Source organism: Lepisma saccharinum, chromosome 9 (genome assembly GCF_977018435.1).
Source record: "Lepisma saccharinum chromosome 9, izLepSacc3.1, whole genome shotgun sequence".
NCBI classification, from domain to species: Eukaryota; Metazoa; Arthropoda; class Insecta; order Zygentoma; family Lepismatidae; genus Lepisma; species Lepisma saccharinum.
The window spans coordinates 78,858,622-78,874,787 of NC_139237.1; the positions used below are offsets into that span (position 1 = coordinate 78,858,622).

The window sequence follows — 16,166 nt, forward strand, 5'->3', positions numbered from 1 at the left end:
AGTATATACTTTTGCTTCTTGTTGTATTTACAGTTCCGTCTTAGTTATTAGAGGCCTCTACTATTTGTTTTGTTAACCCCATGCACACACACTAACTAAGTCCCGGCGCCTTTCGTTGGGGCCCTTATTCACTGCACTCTCACCTGCATATTCCTTCTAAGCTAGTCCAGTCCTCTTCTTTACACACTTTCTTTCTGCGGCTTCATTCTTTCACTGTGTCCAATCCTTTCCTAAGATCCTTGCTTCGATATTACACATGTCAAAAAATCCTTATCCGCACTATTTGCACAATGCACACTCGCACACTCTCTACAGGCTGTTTTACTATGTCCTTCTACTCCGCCATATTATATCTTTGTTGTGTCTTTTTGTAGACTCTTTCCTCGAAGAGAGAGAACATAAAAAAAACTTCCCCCTTCTCCCCCCTGGGGTGGTTCTTGGACTGACCGGCAGAGGGGGTGTCCAACAAGTCCTTTTTGGTCAGTCACACGAGGTGCTGCCCTCTTGCGTATTTTGTTACACTACATGTTAAAATTCCACATCTAGCTGCCCGTAATCTGTTATGGACCGTATATGAGGGTACACTGGTAGTACTGGACCTCAACTAATCCCTAACTATAACCCAAATACCCCAGGAGAATAGGAATAGATTAATATTTAATATAAACCCAAGAAAGAAAAAATATATATAATTAAAATACAAAATTTCTACCCGCACCTTCTCGCCAGAGTCCTCCTTGACTGGATCACTTACACTCCAGAGAAGAGCGCAAACTACACACGAAACACATACAAAAAAAAATAATATGTATATAATTATTGAAAAAGAAATACTAAACTGGTGGTTGCCTCACATCCCCCCTCCGTAATCATACAGTAGGGCAAGCCCTCTACAGTATGATTTCGTACTCCTTGTAATTTAATAAATGATTATGTTATTATTATTATTTTTTTTTTTAGGGGGACATAGCCCCTGCTACCTATAAGACTACGCCATAATAACTAATTAGAAATATAGATGTAAATTGATATTACAACATTATATTACACACATGAACAAGATTATAACACTAATATTCTTTAAAATTGTGAACTTTATTTTGTTTCTTTTTTTTTTCTTTCTTTTTCCAATGCCAGCGGCACAATAAGGTCTCTTGTATGAACTTGCATTACTTTAGTTTCATATTCTTCCATTTCATCCTCACAATTTGTATTTTCTTCCCCAGATAAATCAAAAGATTCATTTATCGCAGTCCGGTTTCCTAAGTGTCTTTCCGCATTTAGGATATTTCCCTTTTGTCATGCTTCATTATTGGAGGGACAGTCTTCCTCATTTTGCCTTGCCACTGATACACTGTTGGCAGAAAAGAACCGCGAGCTCTGTTGTCCGCGACTCGCCTCTTCCTCCCCCCTAGACCCGTGGTTGCCACCATTACGTCTGCCGTAGCTCCCCCCTCCTCGGCCTTGCTGCGCGAAGGGTCTGGGGCCCTGAGGCGGTTGCCTCTCGAACCTGTTGACATTCCTCTCATTGTCCGGAGAATAACTCGCACTTGGGCTGACGTAATTATTCCGTCTGTCTCTATCAGTTTCTCCGCCACGCACAGAATTTACCTGTCTCATCCTCGCTCTATTGTTTGGTTGAAAAGTTGCAGCATGCGACGTTTCTTGGATTTCCTTAAGAAGGTTAATTACCTGCTTAGAGGTGTCGACCGGTGACCCAATGAGGCACCTCTGAGCGTACGCAGGCAATTGCTTTATAGCCATTTTAGCTAACATCCTATCATCGAGCGGCGAAGGTAATATTGCGTTCTTCTGGACAAGGGTCATAACATATTCACATAAAGATTTCCCGTCGACTGGATTGTATCGAGAAGTAAAGAGCTCCGCACGCAGTCTCAGGAGTCTCTCTTCACTCAGGTACTCTTGAGAAAAACAACTTTCAAACCCCTTGTAATCCGTAATATTGCCTTTGTGGATAGTAAACCAATTAGCAGCCGCGTTTCTCAACGACAGCCCCGCGACCTGGGCTTGTTGCTCATATGGTACCTGAGACAACGCTAAATATGTCCTCATTTCTTGCATGTAATTGTGAGTTTTTAATTCATCCTCTGTTCCGTGATAGGTGGGCAATTTCAAATCTCTATGTAAGTATGCATTATTGCCATTGTTAGAGGGCGTAACTGAGCTTGGCCGTGAACTTTGCCTCTCACCTTTATCTATGAAAGTATCTAATCGTCGAGTGACCGCGGAGACAGCCGATTCTGTATCCTTTCTTACAGATACGATGTCCCTTTTAAGGCCCGACACTTCCTCTCTCAACAAAGCAACCTCTTGATGGAATGCGTCATACTGTTGCTGCAGTGCGTTGTTGAATTCTGCCATCGCTGCTTGTATTACATTTTCTGCAGTTTTCTCGCAGTCACCTCCTGTGTGGATGCGTATATCCTCCGTTATATTATTGTGGAGAGTGGTGACCCTTTCCTCTAATTTATTTGCCCTATCGCTTACGCAATCTATTCTGGAGCCAGTGATCTGATTAATCTCAATGAATTCGCTCTCAAGCTGACCCATCCTTTCCTCAACAACCCTATTGGATTGGGACAAATCTTTAAAATTTTTCTTCACTTCCCCTTTTAGTTCTTGGTGACCTTTTTCCAAGCGTTTTACATCATCTTTTAAATTGTTATGATTTTTCTGGAGCTCTTCATGATTTTTTTCTAACCTCTTCCGTGTTTCCTGCTGATCTTTTTTCATTTCTTCCAGGGTACCCTGGACATTTTGGAGTAAGGCAAAAATTTCTTCATTAGTTATCTGGCCTCCCCCCAAGGAATTACCACCGACAGATTTATGAACCGCCCCTGTGCAGTTAGCACTCCTCTCTGGACCCAGCGTTCCCTCCACAGTGGCGTCTTTAGGAAGACCCTTTGGAGAAGGAATAAAACTAGACGTGACATTATCACGCGTACGCCTCCCCATAATGCTAGTCATGAATCTATTCCTTTTCTCACTTTAAATAAAACACTAACAACAACACAATTTTGAAAGAGCCCACAAAAATATAAAATTGCTTAAGTCCTGAAATAAAGATTTAAAATTATCTATAAAATTTACTTTCTATTCTACACTACAGCATGCATCCTCACATACGATCCATGGCAGATACAACGGAACTGGCATTTTGATTTTCATCCTTTCAAATTTAAAAATGTGTTACTGATCTATTGTTTCCTTCTTTTCACTTTTTCTACAACTTACGTGGATTCGCGCCACGCTATTGGGCGCCATGTGACGCACAACGGGGAGAGGCGAAAGGGATGGCATGAGACTCTTTATGAAAGTTTACGTAGGTGTTAACCCTTTCCCCACCTCGCCGCCGTGAGCACAATAAGATGTTCAAAAAAAAACAATTAGTACAATAATATTTATACAAATATTGAATTTATTATTTCTGCGTTGTTGAAAGAATATGATTAAATGATTGTGAACATTATAAGTATATACTTTTGCTTCTTGTTGTATTTACAGTTCCGTCTTAGTTATTAGAGGCCTCTACTATTTGTTTTGTTAACCCCATGCACACACACTAACTAAGTCCCGGCGCCTTTCGTTGGGGCCCTTATTCACTGCACTCTCACCTGCATATTCCTTCTAAGCTAGTCCAGTCCTCTTCTTTACACACTTTCTTTCTGCGGCTTCATTCTTTCACTGTGTCCAATCCTTTCCTAAGATCCTTGCTTCGATATTACACATGTCAAAAAATCCTTATCCGCACTATTTGCACAATGCACACTCGCACACTCTCTACAGGCTGTTTTACTATGTCCTTCTACTCCGCCATATTATATCTTTGTTGTGTCTTTTTGTAGACTCTTTCCTCGAAGAGAGAGAACATAAAAAAAACTTCCCCCTTCTCCCCCCTGGGGTGGTTCTTGGACTGACCGGCAGAGGGGGTGTCCAACAAGTCCTTTTTGGTCAGTCACACGAGGTGCTGCCCTCTTGCGTATTTTGTTACACTACATGTTAAAATTCCACATCTAGCTGCCCGTAATCTGTTATGGACCGTATATGAGGGTACACTGGTAGTACTGGACCTCAACTAATCCCTAACTATAACCCAAATACCCCAGGAGAATAGGAATAGATTAATATTTAATATAAACCCAAGAAAGAAAAAATATATATAATTAAAATACAAAATTTCTACCCGCACCTTCTCGCCAGAGTCCTCCTTGACTGGATCACTTACACTCCAGAGAAGAGCGCAAACTACACACGAAACACATACAAAAAAAAATAATATGTATATAATTATTGAAAAAGAAATACTAAACTGGTGGTTGCCTCACAATATATATATCCATCCACACTTAAAAGGTTTTCAACTGAATTTGACGAAAAACCTACATTTTCCAGTAGCGACTTGCTCAACAAATTCCACACTTAAGGGGTTAAAGAAAATATGCAACATACACGCAAGGACAACATGATCTCATAGAAGATTATCCTGGTAGCTGGTCCAGGCACCAGAGCCTTGTTGGCCTACAAGAAGTTACTACAGTGAAGTTCGGGGAGGTTGACTTTTTAAATGTCTTCTCAGAAGGTGCCTCACATCCCAAGAAAAGTATGAGCCGTGAAAGATTAAAACATGGTTACAATAGCTAAAAAGGGATTAAAAAGTATTTCATGCCTTGTTCATGTATCTGAAGCTATTAGCTATTCCTTGCAGCAGCATCAAGAATGGTGTGTGTTCCAACCATCAGAAGCCCTTCATCCCTTTCAACCACATTTTAACCCTTCCATAGCTCATTCCCTTCTCTCCTTGAAGGACTGATATTCAAGCAATTAAAGATATTGTACAGATAACATTTTCAGAGACAATCAACTGATCTGAAAACTATGCTTCCTGTGAATTTAAAGTCAATCTGCCATACTATTTGTTTAGACTTTCGGATCAAGTACAACAAAATACGCACATTACAAAAATTTTTAATGGATTACTGACCAGTAAATAACTTGATCAGCCTGTTTACATCCACATTAATATGCTGAATCAGCTCGATATCACTATAGTCAGGATTTTCTTCACTAGGAGGGCATGCACTAAGCTCTTGCAATCTGAAAAGAAAAATTAATCACTTCTTCAACACATGTTATCATTTGTTTATGAAATGTACTTACAATATAAAAAAAATACCTTTAAATTAATGCATTGTAAGCAAATGTGAATTGTAGGGCTAAGAAAATGTATCACTTACGAATACAATTTATTGATAAATAATGTATAGATATATATCAACATTTAAATATTTTATTCTATTTTTACTTCTGGAAATACTACTGTTTCTATTTCCCAAATTCAAACATGGAATTTTTCACCTTTGTTTAATTAAGCTGATAATGACTGTTGGATAAAGTCAATAATGTGAATTAAAGCAATTACTGTAAATTATGCAATATATTTTGAATAAAAGTGTACGACACATACCTTGCTGATATTCTGTTGAAAACTTGGCTAAAAAAATTCAAACTTAAGGCAAACAGTACTTTTGATGCCAAATTCTTTAGCTGAGGAACATACGGATTTTCATATGGAACATCTGAAACAAAATCATTAAATTTTTAAATTAAAAGTGAAATATTAGATTTTCCAAGCAAGCAAGTAATTTTTACTACAAAATTTCACGACTTGAAAACAGACTTGGATAACAAACAAAGAAAATGAAGTGAAACACGAACTTAAGGAATCAATGCAATAGAAAACCTAACAACATAATTTATGGATTATTTTAAGGTTTTAAACGTGTTGAAAAACTTGTGTGGTATTGAGAAAAAAAAAAGGGGGATACCAAGTAACATTAAAAAAAGTGATATTAACCTTTATAGCAGCATGTAAATGTATACTGAATGTTCACACAAGAAAGGCCAGTAAATGGATGAAATAATTTGAAACATGCTTTTCATAAACTATAGAGAAACCACACCATGTTATAGGTTTGAGCCAATATTCTGCCTACCCATTATCATACCACAAATAATTACATCAACATAATAAAATAAAAACTTACCAACAAACTGGCATATTTCCCTCAAGAGCAGTTTCACATTCATAGCCTCATCGTAACGTGTTGTGTCCTTTGGCTGCCCACTGAGACACTTTTCCAAAGTGTCCATAACAATTAGCAAGGATTCATAATAATTTTTCTCAAAATCTGCCCCGTGAGGCCTTGGTCCACTCATCACAGCAATAAACTGCAACAGAGAAATATAACAATGTATATAAAAAAGCAATTTTTCCACAAACAACTGCAGTAAAACCACAATGAAGTCTTTTCAGTTCTGTAGCAACTATAAAGTACTGCATTCCATTACTGATTCCCATCAAGGGTGTAAGTAAAATCACTTTCACTAGACTAGAAGGGATAGAATAAGGAATGAGGAGATCCGACAGACAGTGGGTGTGGTGAAGCTTCAAGACAGGATAGATCAGGTACAGATGAGATGGTTCGGACACATGAAGAGGATGGATGCAGAAAGACTACCAGTAACAGCTTACAATGCACAAACAATAGAAAGATGTCTGTGGAAAGAGTGTGTTAGGAGAAGAGGACAAGATTGGAACATCGTGGAAAGAGAGGAGTGGTGGAAGACCAAGAAAAAAATGGAGGGGCTTGACTTCTATGCCAACCCAGCCAGAGGCAGGAAACTGTGAAGGATGATGATGACTTTCCAACACTACCTCCCTATACTGATATACTGCCATCGGAATTGGCTCAGCTCCACATATTTCTTTCTATTTGCTTACTTGTTCAAATCATTCAAGTATGTACCCTCTGCTAGTTGCATAACTTGACATTGAACCCAAAAACATTATTAGGATCTTTACTTAAAAAAAATATTTTGTAAAACACTGTCCCTTAAATTACAATCGTTCTAAGTTACAAATGGAATAGAATTACCAGGGAAGAGATTCATATGTACCAAAAAAACGGTAGATGCTTCTGTCATGCACACGACACAATGTATATATTTCTTTCTGAATAAAAACAAGAAAAGGTTCAAGAAACATTGAAAATTTAGCCCCGTCTAGTTGGCTGCACTTTTTGACTCGCTTCGACTCTGCACCGAAGCATCTGGTTCGTTGATTTCGAGTCAAGTAGTGTATTTGGTGTATGGTCATGTGGTGCGTGCTAACTAATCAAATGACCCTTTAAAGCAGCAGACAGGCATTTGTTGAATCTTCTGAACTCGAACACCACTTTCCGTCTAGTTGGTTGATCGTAATTTCCTTGCACACTCTGACACTGGATACACCTGCACTGCACCGAGTGTTAAAAAGTGCAGGTAACTAGATGGGGCTTTTGTAAGGTAGGAAAAAAATATATACTTTTTATGGAAAACATGTTGATCATTAAATTACATTATGAATATATACTCCAGCTAATACAAGTGTGTTCTTACTATGAAAAACATAACAATGTTATTACATTCACCACGCAAAAATAAATTATAATAGTAATACAGGAACGAAGGAACATAATCTGATTATTATTAGAGTGAGTCAAATGAAAGTGGGCCAAGCTTCCCCTACATCGGTTTCATCTGTCTAGAGACTTAGTAACCCCATGTAAGTAGGGTGATCATATGTTCCGTTTTGACCTGAACAGTCTCTTCTCAGAGGCATTTTGACTGGAACAGTCTCTTTTCAGAGGCATGTCCCAGTCCTCCTGTCCATATTTTTAAAAAGCCACTATTTGCCCCATTTTATACAAGTCTGGGGGTTATCTTGAAAACAAAGTCTAAATTTGAGACACATGTCATGCTAAAAAAGATGCATAGTTTAGTATGCATTTCGTTATTTGTAGAGCAGTGAATAAACATGCATTTTCTTTACGGAATTGCAACAAGAATGTAATGTTCCTGCATTTTGACACCAACTCGTAAGAAAAATCTAAGAGTTTCCTGTCTTATATGTGGGGTAAGGTTTTCGGGGAAATTTATGAACGATTGATGGAAGAATAAAGCTGCTCTCAAGATGATTGATTCTTCTGCTGAATACTTCTGGCAATACCTACTCAACTTCATCATAAAGGTTGGTCAGAAAGGACAAGATACGCTATGCAAGTCATACCAAGATTAAAATAATTAATACCTTTTGACAATGGGAGATCATATTTCATTTGTTGTTTATGATGTATCATTTATGTGAATCATCCTTTAATAAATAATAATATAACATAATTAGGCCCAACTGATTTTTCAGAAAAGGGCGGGAAGGTAAACTGATCTCCTTGGGATGTCTCATTATTATGGTCACCTGATGCCATAACCAGTAAGAATACATTCTTCGCTGTAAAGTGCAGCGAATCCTGTATTACTGAATGCTAAACAAAGGTCTGCATCACAAAGGATGCTCTGTGGTGTTTTGTCTCGGGGATAATCTTGTTGCAGGACAATGCACGGACACATAGAGCTCTCGCCTTACAGTCCAGACCCTTTGCTATGTAACTTTCACGTGTTTGGTGAACTAAAGAGAACACAGATTTACTTTGGATGCTGTAGTATTCACAGAAATTTTAACCTAGCTAACAAAATACTTCTATGAGAATGGTACCACTACTTGTTACACAGCACAAGTGTCTTAATGCTGGAGCGTGCATATTTCTGACATTTAAATTTGTTTTTTTATCTACATTTTCATTTGATTCACCCTTGTATTCCACTCTTCATTTTGTAAACAATTTTAAGTACTTACCATTTCGTTGACACGCTGAAGAATTTTTGTCAGGCCAGATATGACCAATGAAAATTTGTATCTGCTTATCAGGATCAAACATTCTTTATTTTGTTCAACATTTATTCGAGAAATTGTAGTTTGTGGTCCCGTTCGGCATGGTAACTTGGAAAAAAGAAAATTTATTATATCACAAAGGCATGAAAAATTAACATATGTGCTACAAAAACATGCTTTTCAAGCTACCCATACAATGAAAACTGATTTTTCTCATTCTTGTCCATCAAGTGCTGGAAAGGTAGGAGTCATTTGTTCAGATCCTGGGTAAAGCACCTTGTCACCTGTTTAACTAATCTACATTAAGAGTATGTTCATGTTACTTTGTGACCAACAGAAATAGTTTTCAAAATATGTCATAAAATTTATTACAGACTTCCATACATTCATGTGTATATTGAATTCAACCAAGTTGTGACACTTTCAATACAAGGCCACTGCTCAACTGAGAACACTACAGAAAAGTGGTTGATAAAAGCACCATATGAAGTTGAGAATAGGTACACCTTCGGCACACAACGTCACAGCAAGTACCAAATTCTGTTATCTGCTGTGTCACACAACGTCACAGCAAGTACCAAATTCTGTTATCTGCTAAACTGCACTCTAAGTTTCTTCGAGCATACAAGCAACTAACATGTATCCCCGCCCAACTCATATCAAGAAACAGGCATTATAGAATTGACATGGGAGGCAGCTGTCCATTGAATTTTATTCCCACATGCTTTCTGCCAACCACCTTCCTGGTAACTTGGATCATTAGGATTAGAATTCACTTATGCAGTCGCACAGACTGTAATATTCCCCATTCCCCTGATTGAACTATACCATATCAATCTTGTATGCAGTGGGTTCAACTATCACATGATATATTATGATCTCGAGCATTCTTATGTTTGAACGTCCACATTTTCCTTTACTTTTGATCCGTGTGTTTCAGTTACACACACACATACGAACTCCCAACAGCTGCTCGTTACAGTGAACTACACTTGAGGATAAATTCACAATTAAAAGTTTTGGGGACTTAATCACACCACAATTACCTTCACAGGGCTTATCAAAAATATAACTAATTTGTACCAAACATAAAAAGTATTTATACATTGCACTTTGACAATACATTATATCAGGGCACGAAATTTCAAGTTTGAAATCAGTCGCCGGACTAAAATCTTTGGTCGCCACTATTTTATATTGATAAATAATAAAAATATGAGCAATTTTATTAAAAAGTTAGGAATTAATGTTTGTGTAGCGCTGTCGTTCTGCACTGAAGTACCACTTATCAATTGCAGCTGCTGGGTCAAACTCTGACAGGGAGGATCCGTTTACGGAAACTCTGAACAAATCATCCAGTGTCTCAGTCTTCAGAGAGTTCCTGTAAGTAGTGTTGAGTCTGTTGTGACAGCTGAAACCTCCCTCACATGAGGCTGTGCTCACTGGTAGAACAGCACAAAATGTCAAAATCTGGAGCAAGTTGCGGAATCTTGCTGAAACTCTGCACTGTGGATCGGCAATGTGGACCTTCTCCAGCGTCTGATTCAAAGCTGGAGAAGGAAACAAAAGTTTGTATTCTGTCCACTCTGCTGACAGAACATCCATTTTCTCATTATAAAGGATCGGGTTAAAGTATATGTAGATCTTCTTTATTTCTTCTATCCCAAACTGAAGAATATTTTCTTTGGGAGACCAACCCAAGGTGTCGAAAACATGCAGAGATGCAATCGCAACTGTTGACATAGACGGCAATGTTTCTGTGATGTACACCTTCGCATTGTTAATTAAGTTTCTTCTAACAGTCTGAAACTCTTGCACATCCCTGATCTTCCCTGAAATGGATACATGGTCCAAGAAATCTTGTTCGCTTGGTACAACATTAGATTCCAGGTCAGCCAAAACTGAAATACAGCATGTTTATAAATGAATGGTGTGGTTATAAAAATTAATAATAAATCTATTTATTACCTTACACGGGTAAAACCTACACCGTAAGCAGTGGCAACTGTCCACGTTTTTGATGCTCTACCTGCTGTTTTGTTTGTCATGCTTGCTGCGGGGCCGCATCGTTAATTCCAAGTCAGTCAGTTTCCGCAGCGAGCTTAAGTTCCGAGATGGCGTCGAAACAGGAAAAGGCTTTCTGTGTGCTCCGTTTTGAGGTGTCCAGATCTGTGGTAACAGTGTAACGTGAGTTTCGTGCACGGTTTAGGAAAGACCCACCACACAAGAAAAACATAAATCGGTGGTACCGACAGTTTGTGGATTGTTTGATTTAGTTTATTTTACTTTGCGTTTTGTGCCTCTTGGCTAATTTGCGAAGATGGGGATGAGTGATGAAATGATGAAATTGATGAATGGACATTCACAAACAACCAAGCTCGACCAGGATTCAAACCCGGGACCGACAGTTCGTGGAAACTGGATGCTTGTGTAAAGGGAAGAGTACTGGTCGACCTCGTGTGTCCGATGAAAACGTTGAAATAGTGCGCCAGGCGTTTCAGCGAAGTCCTCGGAAGTCACTTAATAAAGCAAGCAGGGAATTGGACTTGCCAAAGAATACGGTGTGGAAAGTGTTGCGTAAGCGACTATGATTTAAACCGTACAAACTGCGAATAGTGCAGGCCCTTAAACCAACAGACAAAGTTAAAATGCGTGAATTCTGTGAAGAGATGCAGTTGAAAATGGAAGAAGAAGATGGTTTTGTAGAAAGACTCATCTTCAGTGATGAGGCCAGTTTCCATGTAAGTGGCTAGGTTAACAATCACAATGTCCATATCTGGGGAAGTGAGAAACCACATACCCATCAGCGTGACTCTCCAAAAGTGAACGTTTTCTGTGCGGTTTCCCGGGAGCAAGTGCACGGCCCATGTTTCTTCGAAGAAACAACAGTCACCGGTGAATCATTTCTAGACATGTTGGAAACCTGGTTGTTACCCCAGCTTAACACCAATTACGATGATTACATTTTGCAACTTGACGGTGCTCCGCCCCATTTTCACAGGAATGTGAGAGAGGTTCTTAATCGTGTTCTTCACCATCGCTGGATTGGACGTGCTGCAAAAGAAGACACCAACCTTCTACCCTGGCCACCCGGTTCGCCGGATTTAACACCATGCAATTTCTTTCTTTGGGGGTTTGTTAAAGACAAAGTTTATGTACCACCAATGCCCGTGTCCCTGGAGGAAGTTTGTGAACGGATAACTAATGCACTGCAAACCATCACGGTGGACGATTTACAGCGAGTATGGAATGAATTTGATTACCGCGTCGATGTGTGTCGTGTGACCAATGGTGCGCATATTGAAGGATTGTGAATAATGGATCAGAAACTTGGACAGTTGCCACTGCTTACGGTGTAGGTTTTACCCGTGTAAGGTAATAAATAGATTTATTATTAATTTTTATAACCGCACCATTCATTTATAAACACGCTGTACAGTGTTCAATTCTTATTTTCAGAGATGAAATCAAAAGATTCTTATTTTGTAGTGCCACGCTTAAAGGGTTCAATTTCCCGTAGAAATCCAAAAGGAAGTACAGAAGCTTAACAAATTTAAATTGCTTCAAACTTTTCAGCAAATCCTTAGCTTTAGCTACATCATAGTGTGAATATCACTCAGTTTTAGAATTTCTTCTATAACTTCTGCCGTTTCTCTCAAGAGGTGAAGTCTTGAGGCATGTTTGACACACATTTGAAACAAAGAAATTTTAGTTGCCAGCCCAAAACTTTTGGTCGCCAATGGCAACCGGAAATTTCGCACCCTGCATTATATTCAAAATGGTAACGGTTCAGATTGTTTTATGATTTTTTTCAAATTGTCCTAGCAGGAAGACTAATTATCCTAGAATTTTGGCAATCATTGTAACACGAAATTTGAACCTTCCTTAACGTAATGAGCACTGTTTCGATTTATGCAAACATGCACGCTTCCCATGGGCAGTGTATTTTCCGCTGACAAGGGACTGTAAGTATCGTAGACTAGTGGGAATGAATGTAGAAGTAATTCAGAACCTTAGTAGAATGCATTTAGGGACTTTATTTTAATGCTAAGATAGGGTGACCAGATATTTGTTGACCAAAAAGAGTATAGTCTATAGGTTGAAGGTGCACATGCACAAAACATAAAAAGAAAGTAAGGGTGACTATTTGTTATTGCTTCTATTATAGCCCTATAAAATAGGCCCACACTCTACAGATTCAAATTACTTATGGGTCTAATGTAATTAGCTAATTACAAATACTTTCTCACCAATGGGCACCGTCGTTCATACTTCTGGAATGATTTTGCTTTCTTGAGTATGTTTAATTTGTTCATTCTTGCCAGTCCAAACTCTTCACAGGTCATGTACACATTGAATTTCACTTTCATTACTTGTTCCAGTGTTGACACCAAGAGTGTACTTTTTTCCTCTCGCCAATAAGTTTTAATAACACTGAAGAGTCTTTCACAATCAATATTGGTAACATTATAGTATAAGGGAAACTGATTTCTTCAAATTTACAGGAGAAAGTACTTACAGAAATCGTTTTCTGTAGCGTTGTGGAAGTTCGTGAATCTAGTTTCGATCCATTTTAATGCGAAAACATGTCGCTTTCTGCGAAAATCTCTGTCCGACATGCTGTTTCTGCTGCCGCCAATTGCTTTCTGCACGAGAGTACAATGTTCCATGTGTTAAGATGACGCAACCCTATAGTCAGTGTTTCAGCCTCGCCGTGTTTTCACTAGAACTATGCTTGCCTAACCTAACTTAACCTAAAATTACGGAAAATGGTTTTTGGGGCTAACGTCAATGGCTTGCGACGTATTAGCATAATTTCAAATCCGGGCACGAAAGTAGGTATTTTCCGGTGAACGAGGTTGCAACACTGCATAAATCGACAAGACACTCGCACAACGTGCCCTGAACCAGTACGCTATCGCCCACCATAATGTGTTACAGAATCGAAATCGAAATAACAAGTAACAGTAAGTACTTGTAAATGTAAGAAATAGACATTATCTTAGTTAGAAATGTTCCGCATTCCAAAATAGTACGTTAGCAATGTAAAAAATATAATTTATAGGCATTTCCCTTATACTATAATAGTACCCTAAATCTTTGTACACTGACCTTTACTTTTTTTGGTAAATGTTTACTATCCTTCGGACACCTATAACTTCTGAGTTTAGTCAATTTTTGACATTTGTACTTACCTATCTGCTTCGCGGATCATTTTTTAACGTGTATTCACGTTTTTTTGATCATTTTTTTTTTAAAAAAAGTGTTTTTGTAACTGAAGAACGTACTTTTCCGCAAATGGTTTGTGGGGCTATGCAAGAATGGTGTGTGGGGCTATGCGAGAATGGTGTGTGGGGCTACGCATATTTTTTTCGAAACCAATTTTTAACTATTGTAACCTATTGTGACCCTACCTAACCTAACCTTACCGGAAATGGTTCGTGGGGCTATGTATGAATGGTTCATGGGGCTATGCGTCAATGGTTGAATTTCCGCTATGAAACATTCCCACATCACACAAAACACCTTCCAGATGTTAGACAATACTACAGGAACTTATTACGGTAAGTAGTTTCTTCTGTAGAAATGAAGAAATCTGTCCGAAGTATAGTAAACTAGTACCGTAAGAAATATACATTATTTTCGTTAGAAATTCATTATTTCACCTAAAGAAATGTTCCGCCATGAAGAATAGTACGTTAGCAATGTAAAAAAGTTGCGAAATAAATCACTGATAGGTGTCTCTGGTATAGTAAAGTAGTACCGAACCATGTAAAAATTGCATTCCTAGCATGATGAAATCGCAATAAAACAAAAGGAACTTGGGCCTTCAAAACAACAAGAAGCTATAACAGCTTCTCTTATTTCTAACGTATTATGAAGTGTAACTCCTGCAGATACATGACTAACATGTTAATTGCATATTGCACTTTTTTGCATTTCATGTAAAAGCATGAATTGAGTAAAAAAAAATTACATCTCGCTGACAATATTTAGTGATAACTTTGCAGGATAACTGATCTACTAAATTCAGGATTAACCTCTTTCTCTTTACATGCTACTGTGACATGTTGTTTCAAGTATATGAAATACATTCATGGTAAATGAAAAAATGTTTTGTTTTCTTCTTTCACAATCATAAATATTTAGAAGTTAACAGCCTGATGTCATATTTATTGGTGCATGAGCTGAACTTGGAGCAGAACAAGTTTCGTCAGGAAGACAAACACACCCACGCACGACATTTTCCTGCAAGACACCCACTTTGAAATACGCCCATAACATGATAGCAGTTTGTTTTGCACGCAGGAAATAATGAAATATATGGCCAATAAGGAATATTTGCGTATATATTAAACGCACATTCAATTCTACGCACTTACAAGAGTTGTTTACTTACCTGTTCTTCGAATCTTATAATCAACGAAGATGCCCACTCAACCGGTTTTTGCGTTCCCATTCTTTCGGAAAGACAACAAATGTTATTTTTCATGTATTTTGGGTATCACATTTTTGATTCCGCTCGTCTCTACAACTTCTTTGGACCCGGATCTTGGCAGCCTAGGCAGAAAATCAATCGATCGCTTCCCGAGTTCTGCAGCTGTGCAGTATGCGGATCAAGCTTGGTCGCTTGTTAAAACGACGCACAGAACTGGATAGTAAATTACAGAATCTAAGTAGAAACACTTGTCACTTTTAAAACAGCTACCACTTCATTGTAAATGTGTACAAATTTCGTATGAAATCGACGCCGCTCTTATGGTATCAATAACACCGGTGGACACAACACTCCGCCTTCTCCCTTGTTCCTGCTGCGCTGTCCTGCCGTGCTGCTGCGGTTGGCTGACAGAGGCATGGGGGGGGGGGGGGGGTGCTCCATTCGTATTGAGTAATATTATCATTCACTGCGCACTAAAAGTAAGCCCTTATTTTGCCATCAAATATTAATATGCACATAGAATCGCGATTAATGAATATTTCCATAAATATTATCCATATATTCACTCATAAATTCTGAAGGGAATGGAACATGTACTCCAATACAGAAATGATTCGAAAAGGAAGTATGGAAATGATGGTGGATTTTTTTTCTCCAAGAAATTTTGAATCGCGTGACGTTTCAATTTATTGCAATAATAATAATAATAATAATAGAAACTAAAAGGGGGTAGATGGAACATGCAGGGCGGGATTACAAGTCGCTTTCCCTCGGCTCGCTGCCAAAGTGCCTCCCTTCCAATTTATGGTCTGTGGAAGTGGTGTAGAAATGTTACATCATTATTAAGATGAATGAATCTGTCATATCTAAAAAGCACTTTACATTCACCATAATATTTTGTAGCAATTTTCAACTTGCCTATGTCGGGAATTGGACTCG

At 38.4% G+C, this 16,166-nt stretch overlaps 1 protein-coding gene across 5 annotated transcripts in view; it reads right to left on the reverse strand.

Annotated features, from left to right (window-relative positions):
- Nf1 (neurofibromin 1) overlaps positions 1–15,602 on the reverse strand; it is a 135,046-nt gene extending 119,444 nt beyond the window's left edge. For all 5 annotated transcript variants that reach the window (XM_083128477.1, XM_083128478.1, XM_083128476.1 and 2 more), the window contains exons 1-5: positions 15,189–15,602; positions 8,753–8,896; positions 6,066–6,249; positions 5,486–5,597; positions 5,003–5,115 (exon numbers count right to left, since the gene is read on the reverse strand). In XM_083128477.1, the coding sequence (XP_082984603.1) occupies positions 5,003–5,115; positions 5,486–5,597; positions 6,066–6,249; positions 8,753–8,896; positions 15,189–15,281 (646 nt within the window). In that variant the 5' untranslated portion in view covers positions 15,282–15,602. The remainder of the gene's footprint in view (positions 1–5,002; positions 5,116–5,485; positions 5,598–6,065; positions 6,250–8,752; positions 8,897–15,188) is intronic.
- Between the last annotated feature and the right edge of the window lie 564 nt (positions 15,603–16,166).